At 36.2% G+C, this 15,738-nt stretch overlaps 1 protein-coding gene across 4 annotated transcripts in view; it reads left to right on the top strand.

The window, feature by feature from the left end:
- The window catches only part of TDRD5 (tudor domain containing 5), a 107,833-nt gene that overhangs the window by 79,123 nt on the left and 12,972 nt on the right, over positions 1 to 15,738 (top strand). For 2 of the 4 annotated variants that reach the window (XM_086693109.1, XM_025921279.2), the window contains 2 exons: positions 723 to 881; positions 3,647 to 3,808. In XM_086693109.1, coding sequence (XP_086549235.1) covers positions 723 to 881; positions 3,647 to 3,808 — 321 coding nt within the window. The remainder of the gene's footprint in view (positions 1 to 722; positions 882 to 3,646; positions 3,809 to 15,738) is intronic. The other 2 variants (XM_086693110.1, XM_086693112.1) reach the window with 2 other exon arrangements.

The following is a 15,738-nucleotide window of genomic DNA, read 5'->3' as shown; positions in this document are numbered from 1 at the left end:
TATTTAATCTCAGCCCTTGAAGGTGTAAGAGAATTTAATGCAGGAGGTTATTTGATATACTCTTTAATCTTGGAGACATTTGTAAGATTCCTGCCCTCTTAATGCAGAGCACTCTCTTAATTTTCAAATAACCACAAAAAATACATTTGGCTTATTGTTCTTTAGAATGTGAGTGCTTGTATTTTAAATAATTGATTTGAGGATTCAGTCTTACCTAAGACTATTTTTTTTTTTAATTAAAAAAAATTTTTTTTTTTTTTTAACATTTATTTATTTTTGAGACAGAGAGAGACAGAGCATGAGCAGGGGAGGGTCAGAGAGAGAGGGAGACACAGAATCCGAAACAGGCTCCAGGCTCTGAGCTGTCAGCCCAGAGCCCGAATGCGGGGCTCGAACTCACGGACCGCGAGATCATGACCTGAGCCAAAGCCGGACGCCCAACCGTCTGAGCCACCCAGGCACCCCACCTCGGACTATTTTCTTGGAGGTCATCTTAGAGAAGACAGCAGTCTCTTATTTTGCAAATACTGATAGTGATGTCTGTATCACTGTTAATATTGATGTTGATAATTTTTGTGACTAGGAAAAATTGTCACTATGGAAAATTTTTTAACTGTTAAGTTTTTGAAGGTAATACATTTCCACAACACTTGAAAATTATGAAGTGCTAACTTTTTAATTATTTTCTCTAATTAACCTCTTTCTTCTTTTTTTAATCCTAGGGTTTCAGAGAACTCAACCCTTTAGCTTTATATACTAAGTCTGATGCAGGACCAGAGGACGTGGTCCTGACAGAACTGGGTTATCCTTCCCAGCAACGCTATTTTAACAAAGACCGAGAGATAAGTCCACAATCAAAGGAGAGTGAGTTATATACCCTGGTAAGAGTTTTTTTGCAAATATTATTATAATTGTTTTTATTATTATTAACATTTAATGAGTACCTGCTATATGCCAGCCCCTATAAAAAGCACTTTTCAGCATAACGTATTATTTAATTCTTATAAAATCCCTGTGATAAAGTTACCATAATTGTTCTTATTTTAAAATTTATTTTTGGGGACGCCTCGGTGGCTCAGTCGGTTAAGCATCCGACTTCGGCTCAGGTCATATTCTTGAGGTTTGTGGGTTCCAGCCCTATGTTGGGCTCTGTGCTGACATCTCAGAGCCTGGAGCCTACTTTAGATTCTGTGTCTCATTATCTCTCGGTCCCTCTCCCACTTGCTCTCTGTCTCTCTGTCTCAAAAGTAAAATAATAAAAATAAAATTTATTTTTTTAATGATTTATTTATTTGGGGGGTGGGCAGAGAGAGAGGGAGAGAGAGAATCCCGAGCAGGTTTCACGACACGGGGCTCAATCTCACAACCGTGAGATCACAACCGTCCGAAATCAAGAGTCGGACACTTAACTGACTGAGTCACCCAGGCGCCCAATCGTTATTTTATAGATGAGGATCTGAGGCTTTCCAAACCTAGGAAACTTTGGAAACTTTATGCAATGATCTTAACAGTACCTTGTCTCTCATTATTTGGTTTGAACCTTTGCTTCAGGAACGCCTGGGTGGTTCAGTTGGTTGAACGTCTCTTGATTTGAGTGACTCTTGATTTCACCTCAGGTCATGATCTCCTGGTTTGTGAGTTCAAGCCCAGTGTTGGGCTCTGTGCTGATGGTGTAGAGCCTGCTTGGGATTCTCTTTCTCTCTCCTTCTCATTCTTCTCCTCCCCTGCTCGTTCTCTCTCTCTCTCTCTCTGTCTCCTCTTTCTTTCTCTCTTCCTCCCTCCCTCCCTCTCTCTCTCACTCTCTCAGAATGAATAAATACACTTAAAACCCAGAAGTCTTTGCTTCAGTCATGCTTTCTTCTGTATTATTTCTTGCATATGCTAAATCCCATGGCTGCCTTGGTGCATTTGTGAGTTTACCTATACTCATCCAAATGCTGTTCTTCCCTCTGTGCACTTCAGACTCTTCATACTTTATTTCTTTCTCTGTAAACCTTGGTGACTCCCACCCACAATAATAACAATATTAGTATCATTACTACTACTATTGTAATTATGTATTATTCCAGCCAACAAATTAAATAAAATTAAAAAAAATTAGCAACAGCAACCTTTATTGAACTTGTACTACATGGGAGGGGCTGTTTGAGGCACTCACATGTACTGGTTAATTTAGTCTTCACGATCACTTTTACCAGCTTGGTATTTTAGTATCTCTGTTTTAGATATAAGTAAAGTGAAGCACATAGTAAGAACTTAAATGATTTTTGAACAAATCAGTATGTCCTCTGAGTCTTCTATTCCTCATGACAACAACAAGTATTGGGCTACGAATACAGGGTGTGTTCAATTTGAGAGCCAAACATGTTTTGAGCACAGCAAGCCTTTTTACTCTCTTTGAAGAAAATAAGAAAAGGGTATTTTGCTTAAATAGGATTTATATATTTGACTTGTAAAATCAAATTGTGGATATGATCTTAATATTTTTAGTAGACATTTACAAAGTATTTGATAAAAAGGGAAGGCCAGTTTGACCACTGGGAGATTAACCTGTTCTGGAAAATATGTATGAATGTTTATTGCTGCATGTTTGAAACAGTAAAAGAGTTTTAGATTTCTAGTTTATGTTAAAATTTTAGGCTTGTTTGGCCCATAACACTTTCTGAAGCCTGAATTTTCTTAATATTTATTACTTGATTAGAACAATTATATTTCCTGATTCTTAAATAGTGGCTTGAATACAACCTTTGTAATTTTAGAATATCCTGTCATTATTGTAGTGATCATAGTTCAGTCCCGAAAATGAAATAAGGCCATCTTTTCTGCAAAAGAGATAAGACTTAAAATTCTTGTATCCCACCCCCACCTATATTTTAACATTTTAAGACCCTCCCCCACCCCTGAAACCCAGCCCCTGGCACCCCCCCCGCCCACCCGCCATATACCTGGTTCCTTATAATTCCTACTCTTCTTTTAAGCATCCTGACAGTTTGTGTTACCTCTTTCATTGCATCTTCTCAGGCGTCTTCCTCCCCAGCAATATTTTGGTCATGTCTCTGTGATGGTTCTACACTGAAGGTTCTATGTTGATTATCTGATTGTGTGTCTTCCTTCTATATTTTGAGTTCCTTAAGAGCTGGGACATGCTGCACTCATCTCTGTATCCACAGAGCTACCCTGTGTACATTTCATAATGTGTGCTCAACAAATGCTTTTGGCTTGGACAGTTTAGCAGGGTAGGAAGATACAGGGTCATGGATAAAGTTAGAAAATAATGTAGCATTTGTGTGACCCATAGTGAAAAATTCCTCCTAGAATGTATGGGCATACAGATTTTAGAAACAGCATTAGTGTAGAAAATAAGTTCTTTAAAACAATTTTTTTTACCATTTATTTTTGAGAGACAGCATGAGTGGGGGAGGGGCAGAGTGGGGGAGGGGCTGAGAGGGGCACAGAATTCCACGCAGGCTCCAGGCTCTGAGCTGTCAACACAGAGCCTAACATGGAGCTTGAACCCACAAACCATGAGATCATGACCTGAGCTGAAGTCGGACGCTTAACTGACTGAGCCACCCAGGTGCCCCTGTAGAAAATAATTTCTAAAATAATTATTTTAGAAAATAATTCCTTCTTTCATATTTACAAGCAGGATATTAATGACGAAAAGGCTTTCAGTCACCTTAAATCTGAGTTAAAGGAGCCATTAAAGGATTCTGAATTCAGTTCTTTGAAAACCCAAGATAAGAGCTGTGGAGAAGATCCCAAGTGGTCCTTCCCAGAGCTGAAGGATCTGAAGGAAGAAAATGAGGTAGGAGAAGGAAGGAGTTTTTTGAAAATGTGATTAATATAATTAATTCACAAGTGAAGGGGATTGGAATAAAATAGCTCTTTACATTCTGCTTTCAGTGCCATCAGAGCACCTTTCACAGATGAATTACATTTTCTCTACAACTGTCACCAACACCAAAGTTGAAGCAACATAGTCTTGATCACAAAAAAGGAAAGGCATTATCTGGCTTTGATGTGTTAGTTTCTATCTTGTTGCTTCGGATGGTCTTCAAGAATTGTGTAGTGATTAGAAACTAGTATTGAGAAACAATATTGGGAAAACCCAAGAGGAAAAGTGTTGACAGCATTATTGGAGGATGTATTGTATTTTGATTTTCTTATGTTTTAAAATGTTTATTTTCAGAGGCAGAGAGAGAACGTGTGTACTAGAGTGAGCGAAGGAGATGCAGAGAGAAAGGGGGTGAGAGAATCCCAAGCAGGTTCCATGCTGTCAGCACAGACCCTGATGCAGGTCTGATCCCACAAATCGTGAGATCATGACCTTATTTGAAATCAAGGGTTGGATGCTCAACCAATTGAGACACCCAGGCACCCCTTATTTTTATTTTAATCAAATGTTTATGTACACCTACCTTAGAGTGACCTATAATCCCTTCCTCTGCATTTTGTATTTCACAGAGCAACCATTTCATCTCTTTTAGCTGCTGCTTTTGGAATTTACTTCTATTTCTTTCATTAAATAACATGCTTATGTTGTTATTTACTGAATTTTCTGTGTTATGTCCCTCTATGAATGATGAGGGTTTAGTTCTCTTTAATCCCTTCACCTCACCACATACACATACACACACACACACACACACACACACACACACACACACACACACACACACCCTTTCTGCCCCCTCCCCTTCCATCTTACTAATGTTGTTAAACTTTTTTTTTAATGTTTATTTATTTTTGAGAGAGAGACAGAGTGTGAGTGGGGGAGGAGCAGAGAGAGAGGGAGACACAGAATCCGAAGCAGGCTCCAGGCTCTGAGCTGTCAGCACAGAGCCTGTTGTGGGGCCAGGCTCGAACTCACGAACCGCGAGATCATGACCTGAGCTGAAGTCGGACACTTAACGACTGAGCCACCCAGGCGCCCCTTACTAATCTTGCTATATACCACGCTTTCCATTAGATCAATATTTACATTATTATGACTGTGAATGCTATTGACAGTCAAGTAGTATGCTGTAGCAACTTTTCCTTTCCAGAATGACTTTTTATTTTCTCTAGTGTTAGGATTTCTTTCTTTTTAAATCAACGTAGAGTAAAATTGACTTTCTTCTGGTGTATTGTCCTATAAACTTTAATACATGTATCAATTTGTGTAACTGTCATTATAATCAGGATACAAGATGGTTCAATCACTGGAGAAACCTCCCTGGTGCTATCCCTTTATAATCAGTCTTTCCACATGCTCAACTCTTAGCAACCATTGATTTGTTTTCCGTCACTATGTGAGTTTTCCATTTCTAAGGTGTCATGTAAGTGGAATCATAGACTATGTAACTTTTTGAGACTGGTGTCTTCAGTTTAGCATGGTACCTTTGGGATTTACCCAAATTGTTGCATATATCAATAGTTTGTTCTTTTGATGGATGAGTAGTAGTTTATTGAATGAATATACCATAATTTGTGTATCCTCACTCATTGAAAAATATTTGGGTTGTTTCAGTTTTGAGTAATTATGAATAGAGCCTCTATAAATATTTGTGTACAGATTTCTTTATAAACGTTGTTAGGAGTAATATGATAAGTGTATGCCAAACTGTTCTTATCTGGAGAGCAGTAGATATTATTAATAATTTTTATTTTTAGCTATTCAAATATGTAGTAGCGTCACAGTGTGAATTTGCATTTCCCTAATGACTTGTTGAACATCCTTCCATGTGCTTACTTGCCATCTGTAATACATAGTTCTTGGTGAAATGTCCGAGTGTTTTGCCCATTTTTTGGTTGGGTCATTTTTTTTCTTTAAAGATTCTGAATACAAGTGCTTTGTCAGATGTGTGATTTTCAAATGTATTCTACTTGTAGCATATCAGATATTCTCTTAATAGTGTCTTTTATATGGCAAAAGTTTTTAATTTTGAGAAATTCCAGTTTATCCGTATTTTTCTTCTATGTACAGTGTTTTCTGTATCAAGACATCTTGAGTTAATTTTAGTGTAAGGTATGAGGATTAGGTCAATATTAATTTTGTTATGTATGGATGTCCAGTTGTTTTAGTATCATTTGAAAAGACAGTGCTTTCTCCATTGATGAATAGCCTTTGTAGACTTGGCAAAAATCAGTTGTCTACATTTGTGTGTGTCTGTTTCTGGACTCTGTGTTCTGCTCCATTGATCTACCTGTCTCTTCAATAATACCACACACTGTCTTGATTACTATAGCTTTATAATACCTCTTAAAGTCAGGTAGTAGGATTCCTCCTCCTTTATTCTTTTTCAAACTTGTTTTTATTTATTTATTATTTTTATTTTTATTTTTTTAATGTTTGTTTATTTTATTTATTTATTTATTTATTTTTTAATTTTTTTTCAACGTTTTTTATTTTATTTTTGGGACAGAGAGAGACAGAGCATGAACGGGGGAGGGGCAGAGAGAGAGGGAGACACAGAATCGGAAACAGGCTCCAGGCTCTGAGCCATCAGCCCAGAGCCTGACGCGGGGCTCGAAGTCACGGACCGCGAGATCGTGACCTGGCTGAAGTCGGACGCTTAACCGACTGCGCCACCCAGGCGCCCCAATGTTTGTTTATTTTAGAGAGAGACAGAGAGCAGGCAGGGGAGGGGCAGAGAGAGAGGGAGACACAGAATCTGAAGCAGCATCCAGGCTCTGAGCTGTTAGCACAGAGCCTGAAAGGGGCTTGAACCCACAAACCATGAGATCATGACCTGAGCTGAAGTCGGCCACTTAACCGACTGAGCCACCCAGGTGTCCCTCAAACTTGTTTTTAATATTCACTTTCCATTTACTTTTCATGTAAATTTTAGAATCAATTTATATCTGAGATTTTGATTGGAATTACATTAAATCTATAGATAAGTTCAAGGAGAATTAACATCTTTAATCTGTGAACGCAACATATTTCTCTCTGTAGGTTTTCTTTTATACCTTTGTCAGGGTGTTACAATTTCAGTATACAAGACATGTTTTATTAGCTTTATGCCTAAATATTTCACTTGTTTTGGGAGCAATTGTGATACCTTTTTGTTTCCATATTTTCATTGCTAATAAATACAAGTTGAGTTTTGTATTTTGACCTTAATCCTATGAACTAGCTAAACTAGGAGGTGCTTTATGGATTTCCTTTGAGATTTTCTACAAAGATGATAATGTCTGAATTGGGACAGTTTTATTTCTTCCTTTCCAATCTGTATGTCTTTTTCTTCCTGTCTTATTAATAATTATACTGGCTAGAATTTCAAATATGATGTTGAACAAGAGTTGTGGGAGAGGACATCTTGTTGTCCTGCTGAATGGTTTTATCATGAATACATGGGTGTGAATTTTGTTAAATGGTTTTTCTGTATGTATTGATGTGATCATATTGATTTCTTCTTTTGGTCAAATATTGCAGAAGACTGGAATTCTTGGGATAAATCCGACTTGATCATGGTGTATTATTCTATTTATATTGCTTGATTCCATTTGCTAATATTTGGTGTTTTATGTCTGTTTTCATGAAAGATACTGGTCTGTAGTTTTCTTGTACAGTCTTTGCCTGTTTTTATTTTATTTTATTTTATTTTTTTTTCAACATATGAAGTTTATTGTCAAATTGGTTTCCATACAACACCCAGTGCTCATCCCAAAAGGTGCCCTCCTCAATACCCATCACCCACTCACTCTCCCCTCCCTTTGCCTGGTTTTAGTACCTGAGTACTGCTGGCTTCATAAAATAGATTTGGAAGTGTTCTTTTTCTTTTCTATTTTCTGGAAAAGATTATATAAAATTAGTTTTATTTCTTTTTTATTTTTAATTGACATTTTGTGGTAACTGAAAATTCTTGTGCAATTATAAGAAATAATACAGAGAGATCTTCTGTAATCTTTGCCCATTTTCTCCAATGGTCACATTTTAAAAAATTGTAGTAAGTATTCCAACTGGGATATCAACATTGATAAAATCTGCCTATCTTATTCACATTTCTCCAGTTTTAATTGTATTTGTGTGTGTGTGTGTGTGTGTGTGTAGTTTTATATAGTGTTAGTACATGTGTGGGTTCGTGTATCCAGCAGCACAGTCAAGATACTGAGCACTTCCGGGGGCACCTGGGTGGCTCAGTCGGTTAGCGTCGACTTCAGCTCAGGTCATGATCTCATAGTCTGTGATTTTGAGCCCTGCTTCGGGCTCTGTGCTGACAGCTTGGACCCTGGAGCCTGTTTCAGATTCTGTGTCTCCCTCTCTCTTTGCTCCTCCCCTGCTCATGCTCTGTCTCTCTGTGTCTCAAAAATAAATAAAAACATTAAAAAAAATTTTTTTTAAAGATACTGAACACTTCTATCCTCATGAGAATTGTATTGTCCTATTACAACCACACTCATCCTCTCTCCATAATCCCTAACCCCTGGCAACCACTAACCATTTCTACATTTTAAAAATTTTGTCATTTTAAAAATGCTGTATAAATGAAATCATATAGTTGGCATATTTTGCTCAGTATAACTTATCTGAGTTGTTGCACAAATTGTTCTTTTCCTTTTGTTGCTGAGTAGCGTTCCATGTACATGTACATGTCACGGTGTTTCACCATTAGCCCTTTGAAGAATATTTGGGATGTTTGGAGGTTTAGCTATTGGAAAGCTGTGATGAACATTTGTATACAGGTTGTTGGGTGAACATAAGTCCTCTGGAATAAATATTCAGGAGCGAAATTGCTAGGTTGTGAGGTAATTACATGTTTGGTTTGATAAGAAACAGCCATCCTGTTCTCCAGAGAGGCTGTACTACTTTACATTACCTCCAGCCAAGTATTGAGTAATCCAATTTCTCTACATCCTTATTGGCATTTGGTGTTGTCACTATTTTTTAGCCCTTTTGTTAGGTATACAGTACTTTTATTGGCATTTCCCTAATGGCATATTTGCCCTCTGTGTATCATCCTTGGTGAAATGTCTTTTTCCCATTTTCTAATGTTTTTTTTTTTTTTTTGATGTTTTTACTCTTGAATTATGAGAGTTCTTTATATTCTGGATCCCACTCCTTTATTAGATATTTGGTTTGCTAATATTTTCTCCCAGTTTGTATCCTTTGTCCTCTTTACATGGGCTTTTGCAGAGAAAACATTTTTTAATTTTGATGTAGTCTATTTTAACACATTTTCTTTTTTTAATTTTCATTTTTTAAGTTTTTAATTTTAATTCTAATATAGTTGATAATAAAGTGTTATATTAGTTTCAAGTGTACAATATAGTGATTCAAAGTTCTATACATTACTCTGCGCCCATCATGGTAAGTGTACACTTTAATCCCTACCACCCACTTCCCCTCTGGTAACCATCAGTTTGTTCTCTGTAGTTAAAAGTCTGTTTCTTGGTTTGTCTTTCTCTCTCCTTTTTTATTTTTTCCTTTGCTCATTTGTTTTGTTTCTTAAATTCCACACATGAGTGACACCATATAGTATTTGTCTTTCTCTGACTGGCTTATTTTGCTTACATTATACTGTCTAGCTCCATCCATGTGGTTGTAAATGGCAAGATATCATTCTTTTTTATGGCTGAATAATATTGTTTATATATGTATATGTATATATATGTATATGTGTATATGTATACACACATATATATAACAGACACCACTCTTTACACACCATACACACACACCACCTCATTATCCATTCGTCTATTGATAGACACTTGGGCTGCTTCCATAATTTGGCTCTTATAATTAATGCTGCAATAAATATACAGGTGCATGTATCCCTTTGAATGAGTGTTTTTGGGTAAATACCCAGTAGTGCAATTACTGGATCATAGGGTAGTTCCATTTTTAACTTTTGAGGAACCTACATACCGTCTTCCAGAGTGGCTGTACCAGTTTGCATTCCTACTTACAGTGCACAAAGATTCTCCTTTTTCCATATACTCTCCAACACTTGTTTTTTGTGTTTTTGACTTTAGTCATTCTGACAGGTGTGAGGTGATAGCTCATTGTGGTTTTGATTTGCATTTCTCTGATGATGAATAATGTTGAGCATCTTTTCATGTGTCTGTTGGCCATCTGTATGTCATCTTTGGAGAAATGTCTGTTCATGTCTTTTACCCATTTTTGAATTGGATTATTTTTGGGGTGTTGAGTTGTATAAGTTCTTTGTATATTTTGGATGCTAACCCTTCATCAGAGATGTCATTTGCAGATACCTTCTCCCATTCAGTAGGTGATCTCTTAGTTTTGTTGACTGTTTCCTTTGCTGTGTAGGAGCTTTTTATTTCACTATAGTCCTAATAGTTTATTTTTGCTTCTGTTTACTTTGTCTTAGGAGACAATATCTAGAAAAAATTTGTTATGTCCAGTGTCAGAGAAATTGCTGTCTGTGCTCTATTCTAGAATTTTTATAGTTTCAGGTCTCACATTTAGGTCTTTAATCCATTTTGAATTTATCTTTGTGTTGGGCATAGGCCAGTGGTTTAGTTTCATTCTTTTGCATGTAGCTGTCCAGTTTTTCCAACACCATTTGTTGAAGAGACTTTTTCCCCATTGCATATTCTTTCCTCCTTTGTTGAAGATTAATTGGCCATATAAATGTAGATTTATTTCTGGGCTTCCTGTTCTATTCCATTGCTTTATATGCCTATTTTTGTGCCAGTACCATACTGTTTAGATTAATATAGCTTTGTAGTATGATTTGGAATTGGATTGTGATTTTTCCAGCTTTATTTTTCTTTATCAGATTTTTTTTCAATGTTTATTTTTGAGAGAGAGAAAGAGAGAGAAAGGGAGGGAGGGAGAGGGGCAGAGAGGGAAGACATGCAGTTGACGGAGCCATCAGATTTTCTTTTGATGGATTGTGATTTTGATGTGAAGACTGAAGACTCTCTGACTAGCTTATAAATCTGTCCACTTAATTTTTGTATAAAACAGGAAGTTTAGGCCAAGGCTTTTATTTATATTTATATATATATAAATGATTATTTTTGAGAGGGAGAGAGCACAAGTGGGGGAGGGGCAGAGAGAGAGGGGTGCAGAGGATCTGAAGTGGGCTCTGCACTGACAGCTAAGAGCCTGATGTGGGGCTTGAACTCATGAACTGTGAGATCATGACCTAAGACAAAGTTGGACGCTCAACTGACTGACCTACCCAGGCACCCCAGTCAAGGCTTTATTATTATTACTATTATTATTGTGCCTGTTGATACCCACTCGTTCTAACAACATTTGATTAAAAGACTACTTTTCTCCATTAAATTGTTTATGCACCTTTGTAAAAAGTCAGTTGAACATATTTGCATTGGTTTATTTCCAGGTTCTCTGTTCTGTTTCATTGATCCATATGTCTCTCTCTCGACCGATACTACCCTATTACTGTAGCTATATAGTATGCTTTAATATCTGCTAGAGTGATTCCTCTCACATTATTTTTCTTTATTGAGATTATTTTAGCTATTTGAGGGTTTGTGCCTTTCCATATAAATTTTAGTATGAGTTGTCTACTTCAACAAAATACCTTGCTGGGATTTTGCTAGGAATTACATTACACTTACTCATCAGTGGGGGACAGTTGACATCTTTACTATGTTGAGCCTTATAATATACAAACATGTTTCTACATTTATCTAGATCTTCTTTGAATCTTTACATCAACATTTTGTAATTTTCAATGTATAGGTCCTGTACATGCTTTAAGTATGACCTATTTATTTCATATTATTTGGAATGATTGTAAATGGTGTTGTGTTTAAATTTTAGTTTTGTATGCTCATTGCTGGCATATAGAAATGCATTTGATCTTTGTATACCAATCTTGTATTCTGTGACATTGCTCAGATTTTTTGTAGATTCCTTGGCATTTTTTTACATAGACAACTTGTCATCTGCAAATAGGGAGGTTTTGTTTCTTCCTTTCTGATCTGCATTCCTTTTATTTCCTAGCACTATGTTGAATAGGAGTGGTGAGAGACAAACTTGCCTGATTCCTAATTTTGGGGAGAAAAGCATTAAATATAATTTTGGTTTTTTTAAGATTTTTTTTTTTATCAAGGTGAGAAATTCCCCTCTATTCCTATTTTTCTGGAAGTTTTTCTCAAAAGTGTGTGCTGAATTTTATCAAATGCTTTTTCATTGATTGTTACCATATTATTTTTCTTTTTTTTTTTTTTTTTTAATTTTTTTTTTTTCAACGTTTATTTATTTTTGGGACAGAGACAGAGCATGAACGGGGGAGGGGCAGAGAGAGAGGGAGACACAGAATCGGAAACAGGCTCCAGGCTCTGAGCCATCAGCCCTGAGCCCGACGCGGGGCTCGAACTCACCGACCGTGAGATCGTGACCTGGCTGAAGTCGGACGCTTAACCGACTGCGCCACCCAGGCGCCCCTTATATTTCTTCTTTAGATTGTTCATATAGTGGGTTACACTGTTTGAGTTTCACATGTTAAACTAGCTTGGCATACCTATAATAATAGCACCTGGTCATGGTATATAATTCTTTTATATATTGTTATGTTTGGTTTGCTAATGTTTTATTGAGGATTTTGCATCTCAGTTCATGACAGATACTAGTCTGTAGTTGGTTTTTGTTTTTGTTTTTTGTACTATCATGTATGGTTGTAGTATCAGGGTTGTAGTATCAGTATACTATCTTCATAAAAGGAGTTGAAAAGAAATGTTGCCTTTTATTTCCTGGAAGAGATTATGTAAAAATTGGATCCTTTTTTGTGGGTGGGTGGAGGTTAAATCTTTACATGGTTTGTAGATTACTTCAGTAAAACTGTCTGGCCTGGAGATTTCTTTTTCAGAAGAATTTAATTCATTGCTTTAATAGATAAAAGATTATTAAAAGTGACTGTTTCATTTTGGGTTAGTTTTAGTGTTTGTGTTTTTTGAGGAATTGGTTCATTTAATTTAAATTGTCAATTCTATGTGTCTACATAGAATTGTTAATAGTATTCCTTTATTATCCTGCAGCAGTGATACCCTCTTGCATTCCTGATCCTGGAAATTTGTATCTTTTATTTTTTTGTCAGTTTTACTATAGGTTTATCAATTTGAGTGAATTTTTTCCAAATAATCAGCTTTTGGTGTCATTGATTTTATCTGTTTTTCTGTTTTCAAGTTCATTTTTGTTGTTCAGTGTTCAATGTTGTTCATTGCTCTTTTTGCTTTCTTTGGGTTTATTTTCATTTCTTTTTCTACTTTCTTAAGATGGAAATCTAGAGGAGTGCCTGGGTGGCTCAGTTGGTTAAGCATCCGACTTCGGCTCAGGTCATGATCTCACGGTCTGTGGGTTCAATCTCCATGTCGGGCTCTGTGCTGACTGCCTGGAGCCTGAAGCCTGCTTTGAATTCTGTGTCTCCCTCCCTCTCTGCCCGTCTCCTGCTCATGCTCTCTCTATCTCAAAAATAAATAAACATTAAAAAAAATTTTTTTTAAAGATGGAAACCTAGATTATTGATTTGAGACTTTTTTCTTCTAATGTAAGCATTTCATGCTATGACCTTCTAAACACCACTTTAACTACATCTCACAAGTTTGAATCTATTATATTTTCATTCATCTCAAATATTTGGTGATATCTTTTGAGCTGTCATCTTTGACTCATTATATGACCCATAATTGTTATATGGGGCGTGTAACAGTGGGTCATATACATATGGATTGTTTAGAAGTGTGTTGTTTAGTTTCCAAGTGTTTAGACATTTTCCTCTTATCTTTCTCTTACTTGTTTACAGTTTAATTCTCTAATCTGAGACTTACATTGTATCACTTCAGTTTTTTAAATTTGTGAAGGTTTGTTGACACAGGATGTGACCTACCTTGGTGAATGTCCCATGTGCCTTTCAAGAGACTGTATATTCTCCTTTGTTGAGTGGAGTGTTCTATAAAGGTCAATTAGATCTAGTTGATTGGTGGTATTATTTACTTCTGTATCCTTGCTGACTACTAGTTTACTCATTACTGAAAAGGATGTTGAAGTCATCAACTATAATCTTGGATTATAGCCATTTCTCCTTCTTATTTTTTCCTTATGTATTTTAAAGCTTTATTGTCAGGTGCTATCTAGTTAGGATTGGTATGTTTTCTTGGTGAACTGACCCTTTTATCATTATGAAATGTCTTTCTTTGTTCATAGTTACTTTCTTTGCACTGATGCCCACATTGTCTAGTATCAGGATAGCCACTCTAGCTTTATTTTTTTATTCTTGACGTAGTGGATCTTTTTTCATCCTTTTACCTCTAACTTAACCTACCTATATCATTATATTTGAAGTGTTTCTTGAGACAGCATGAAGCTTGGACATTTTTTTAATCCATTCTAATTATCTGAATTTTAATTAATATGTTTAAACATTTTACATTTAATATCATTATCGGTATGTTTTGATGATAGGTCTGCCATTTTATTATGTTTCTGTTTGCTCCTTCTGCTTTTTGTGTTTTTGCTTTTTCTTCCTTCTTTTAGTAGTATTCTTTTTCAGTATTTTTTTTATTTAGTACTTTCTTAGTAGTCCATTTTAGTTTATTATGTTTTTATTATATCTACTTACGTAGTGTTTTTACTAGTTACTCTAGGAATTACAATATACATCTTTGACTTTTCACAATAGACATAATCCATATTTACCACTTCAAGTGGAATATAGATATCTTAGCCACCATGTAGGTGTTTTACCCCTTCCCACGTCCTTTATGCTATGTTTACATATAACAACTATGGATGTTGAGAATTTATAATGCTAAATTTTTTTGCTTTACACCTTCAAACATATAGATGATTTAGGAGAAAAATAGTCCATTGTACTTACTCAGGTACTTATCATTTCTGTTATTCTTTATTTCTGATACTCCAGTCATCCTTCTGGTATCCCCTCCTTTCTGTCCAAGGAACTTCCTTTAGAAATACCTTTAGAGGGGCGCCTGGGTGGCGCAGTCGGTTAAGCGTCCGACTTCAGCCAGGTCACGATCTCGCGGTCCGTGGGTTCGAGCCCCGCGTCGGGCTCTGGGCTGATGGCTCAGAGCCTGGAGCCTGTTTCCGATTCTGTGTCTCCCTCTCTCTCTGCCCCTCCCCCGTTCATGCTCTGTCTCTCTCTGTCCCAAAAATAAATAAACGTTGAAAAAAAAAAAATTAAAAAAAAAAAAAAGAAGAAATACCTTTAGAGTATGTCTGCTGACAAAGAATTTTTTTAGTTTTCTTCATTCAGAATGTATTTCATCTTCATTCTTGAAAGATATTTTTGCTGGATGTGGAATTCTGGATTACTAGTTCCTTTCTTTCAGACCCCTTTAAAGATTTCATTCCACTTCCTTCTGGCTTTAATAATTTGTGATGAAAAATCTGCAGTATTGAAATTGTTGTTCCTTTATAATTATCATTTTCTTTTGGCTACATTTTAGATGGTTTCTTTGTCTTTAGTTTTTAGCAGATAGATTATAATGTATCTAGACATGAATTTCTGTGGGTTTATCCTGTTTACTAAGCTTTTTGACTCTGTAAGTTTATGTGTTTCATCAAATTTGTGAAGTTTTCAGACATTTCCTCAAATAATGTTCTGCACTGCACTCTTCCCTTTTCTCATTCTGGGACTCCCATGAAACAAATGTTAAGCCTTTGGTATTGTCCCCAAGGCTCTGTTTGCTTTTGTTTTCCCAGTTTTTTTCTCTTTGTTGTTTATATTAGATCTGTCTTCAAGTTCATGCATTGTTTACTCGCATTGTTTACTCTCATCTCTGTCCTGCTAT

This window comes from Puma concolor, chromosome E4 (assembly GCF_028749965.1).
Source record: "Puma concolor isolate L17-30 chromosome E4, mPumCon1.1.hap2, whole genome shotgun sequence".
NCBI lineage: Eukaryota > Metazoa > Chordata > Mammalia > Carnivora > Felidae > Puma > Puma concolor.
Note: the sequence above shows the minus strand (reverse complement) of the source record. Positions and strands in the feature narration are given on the sequence as shown.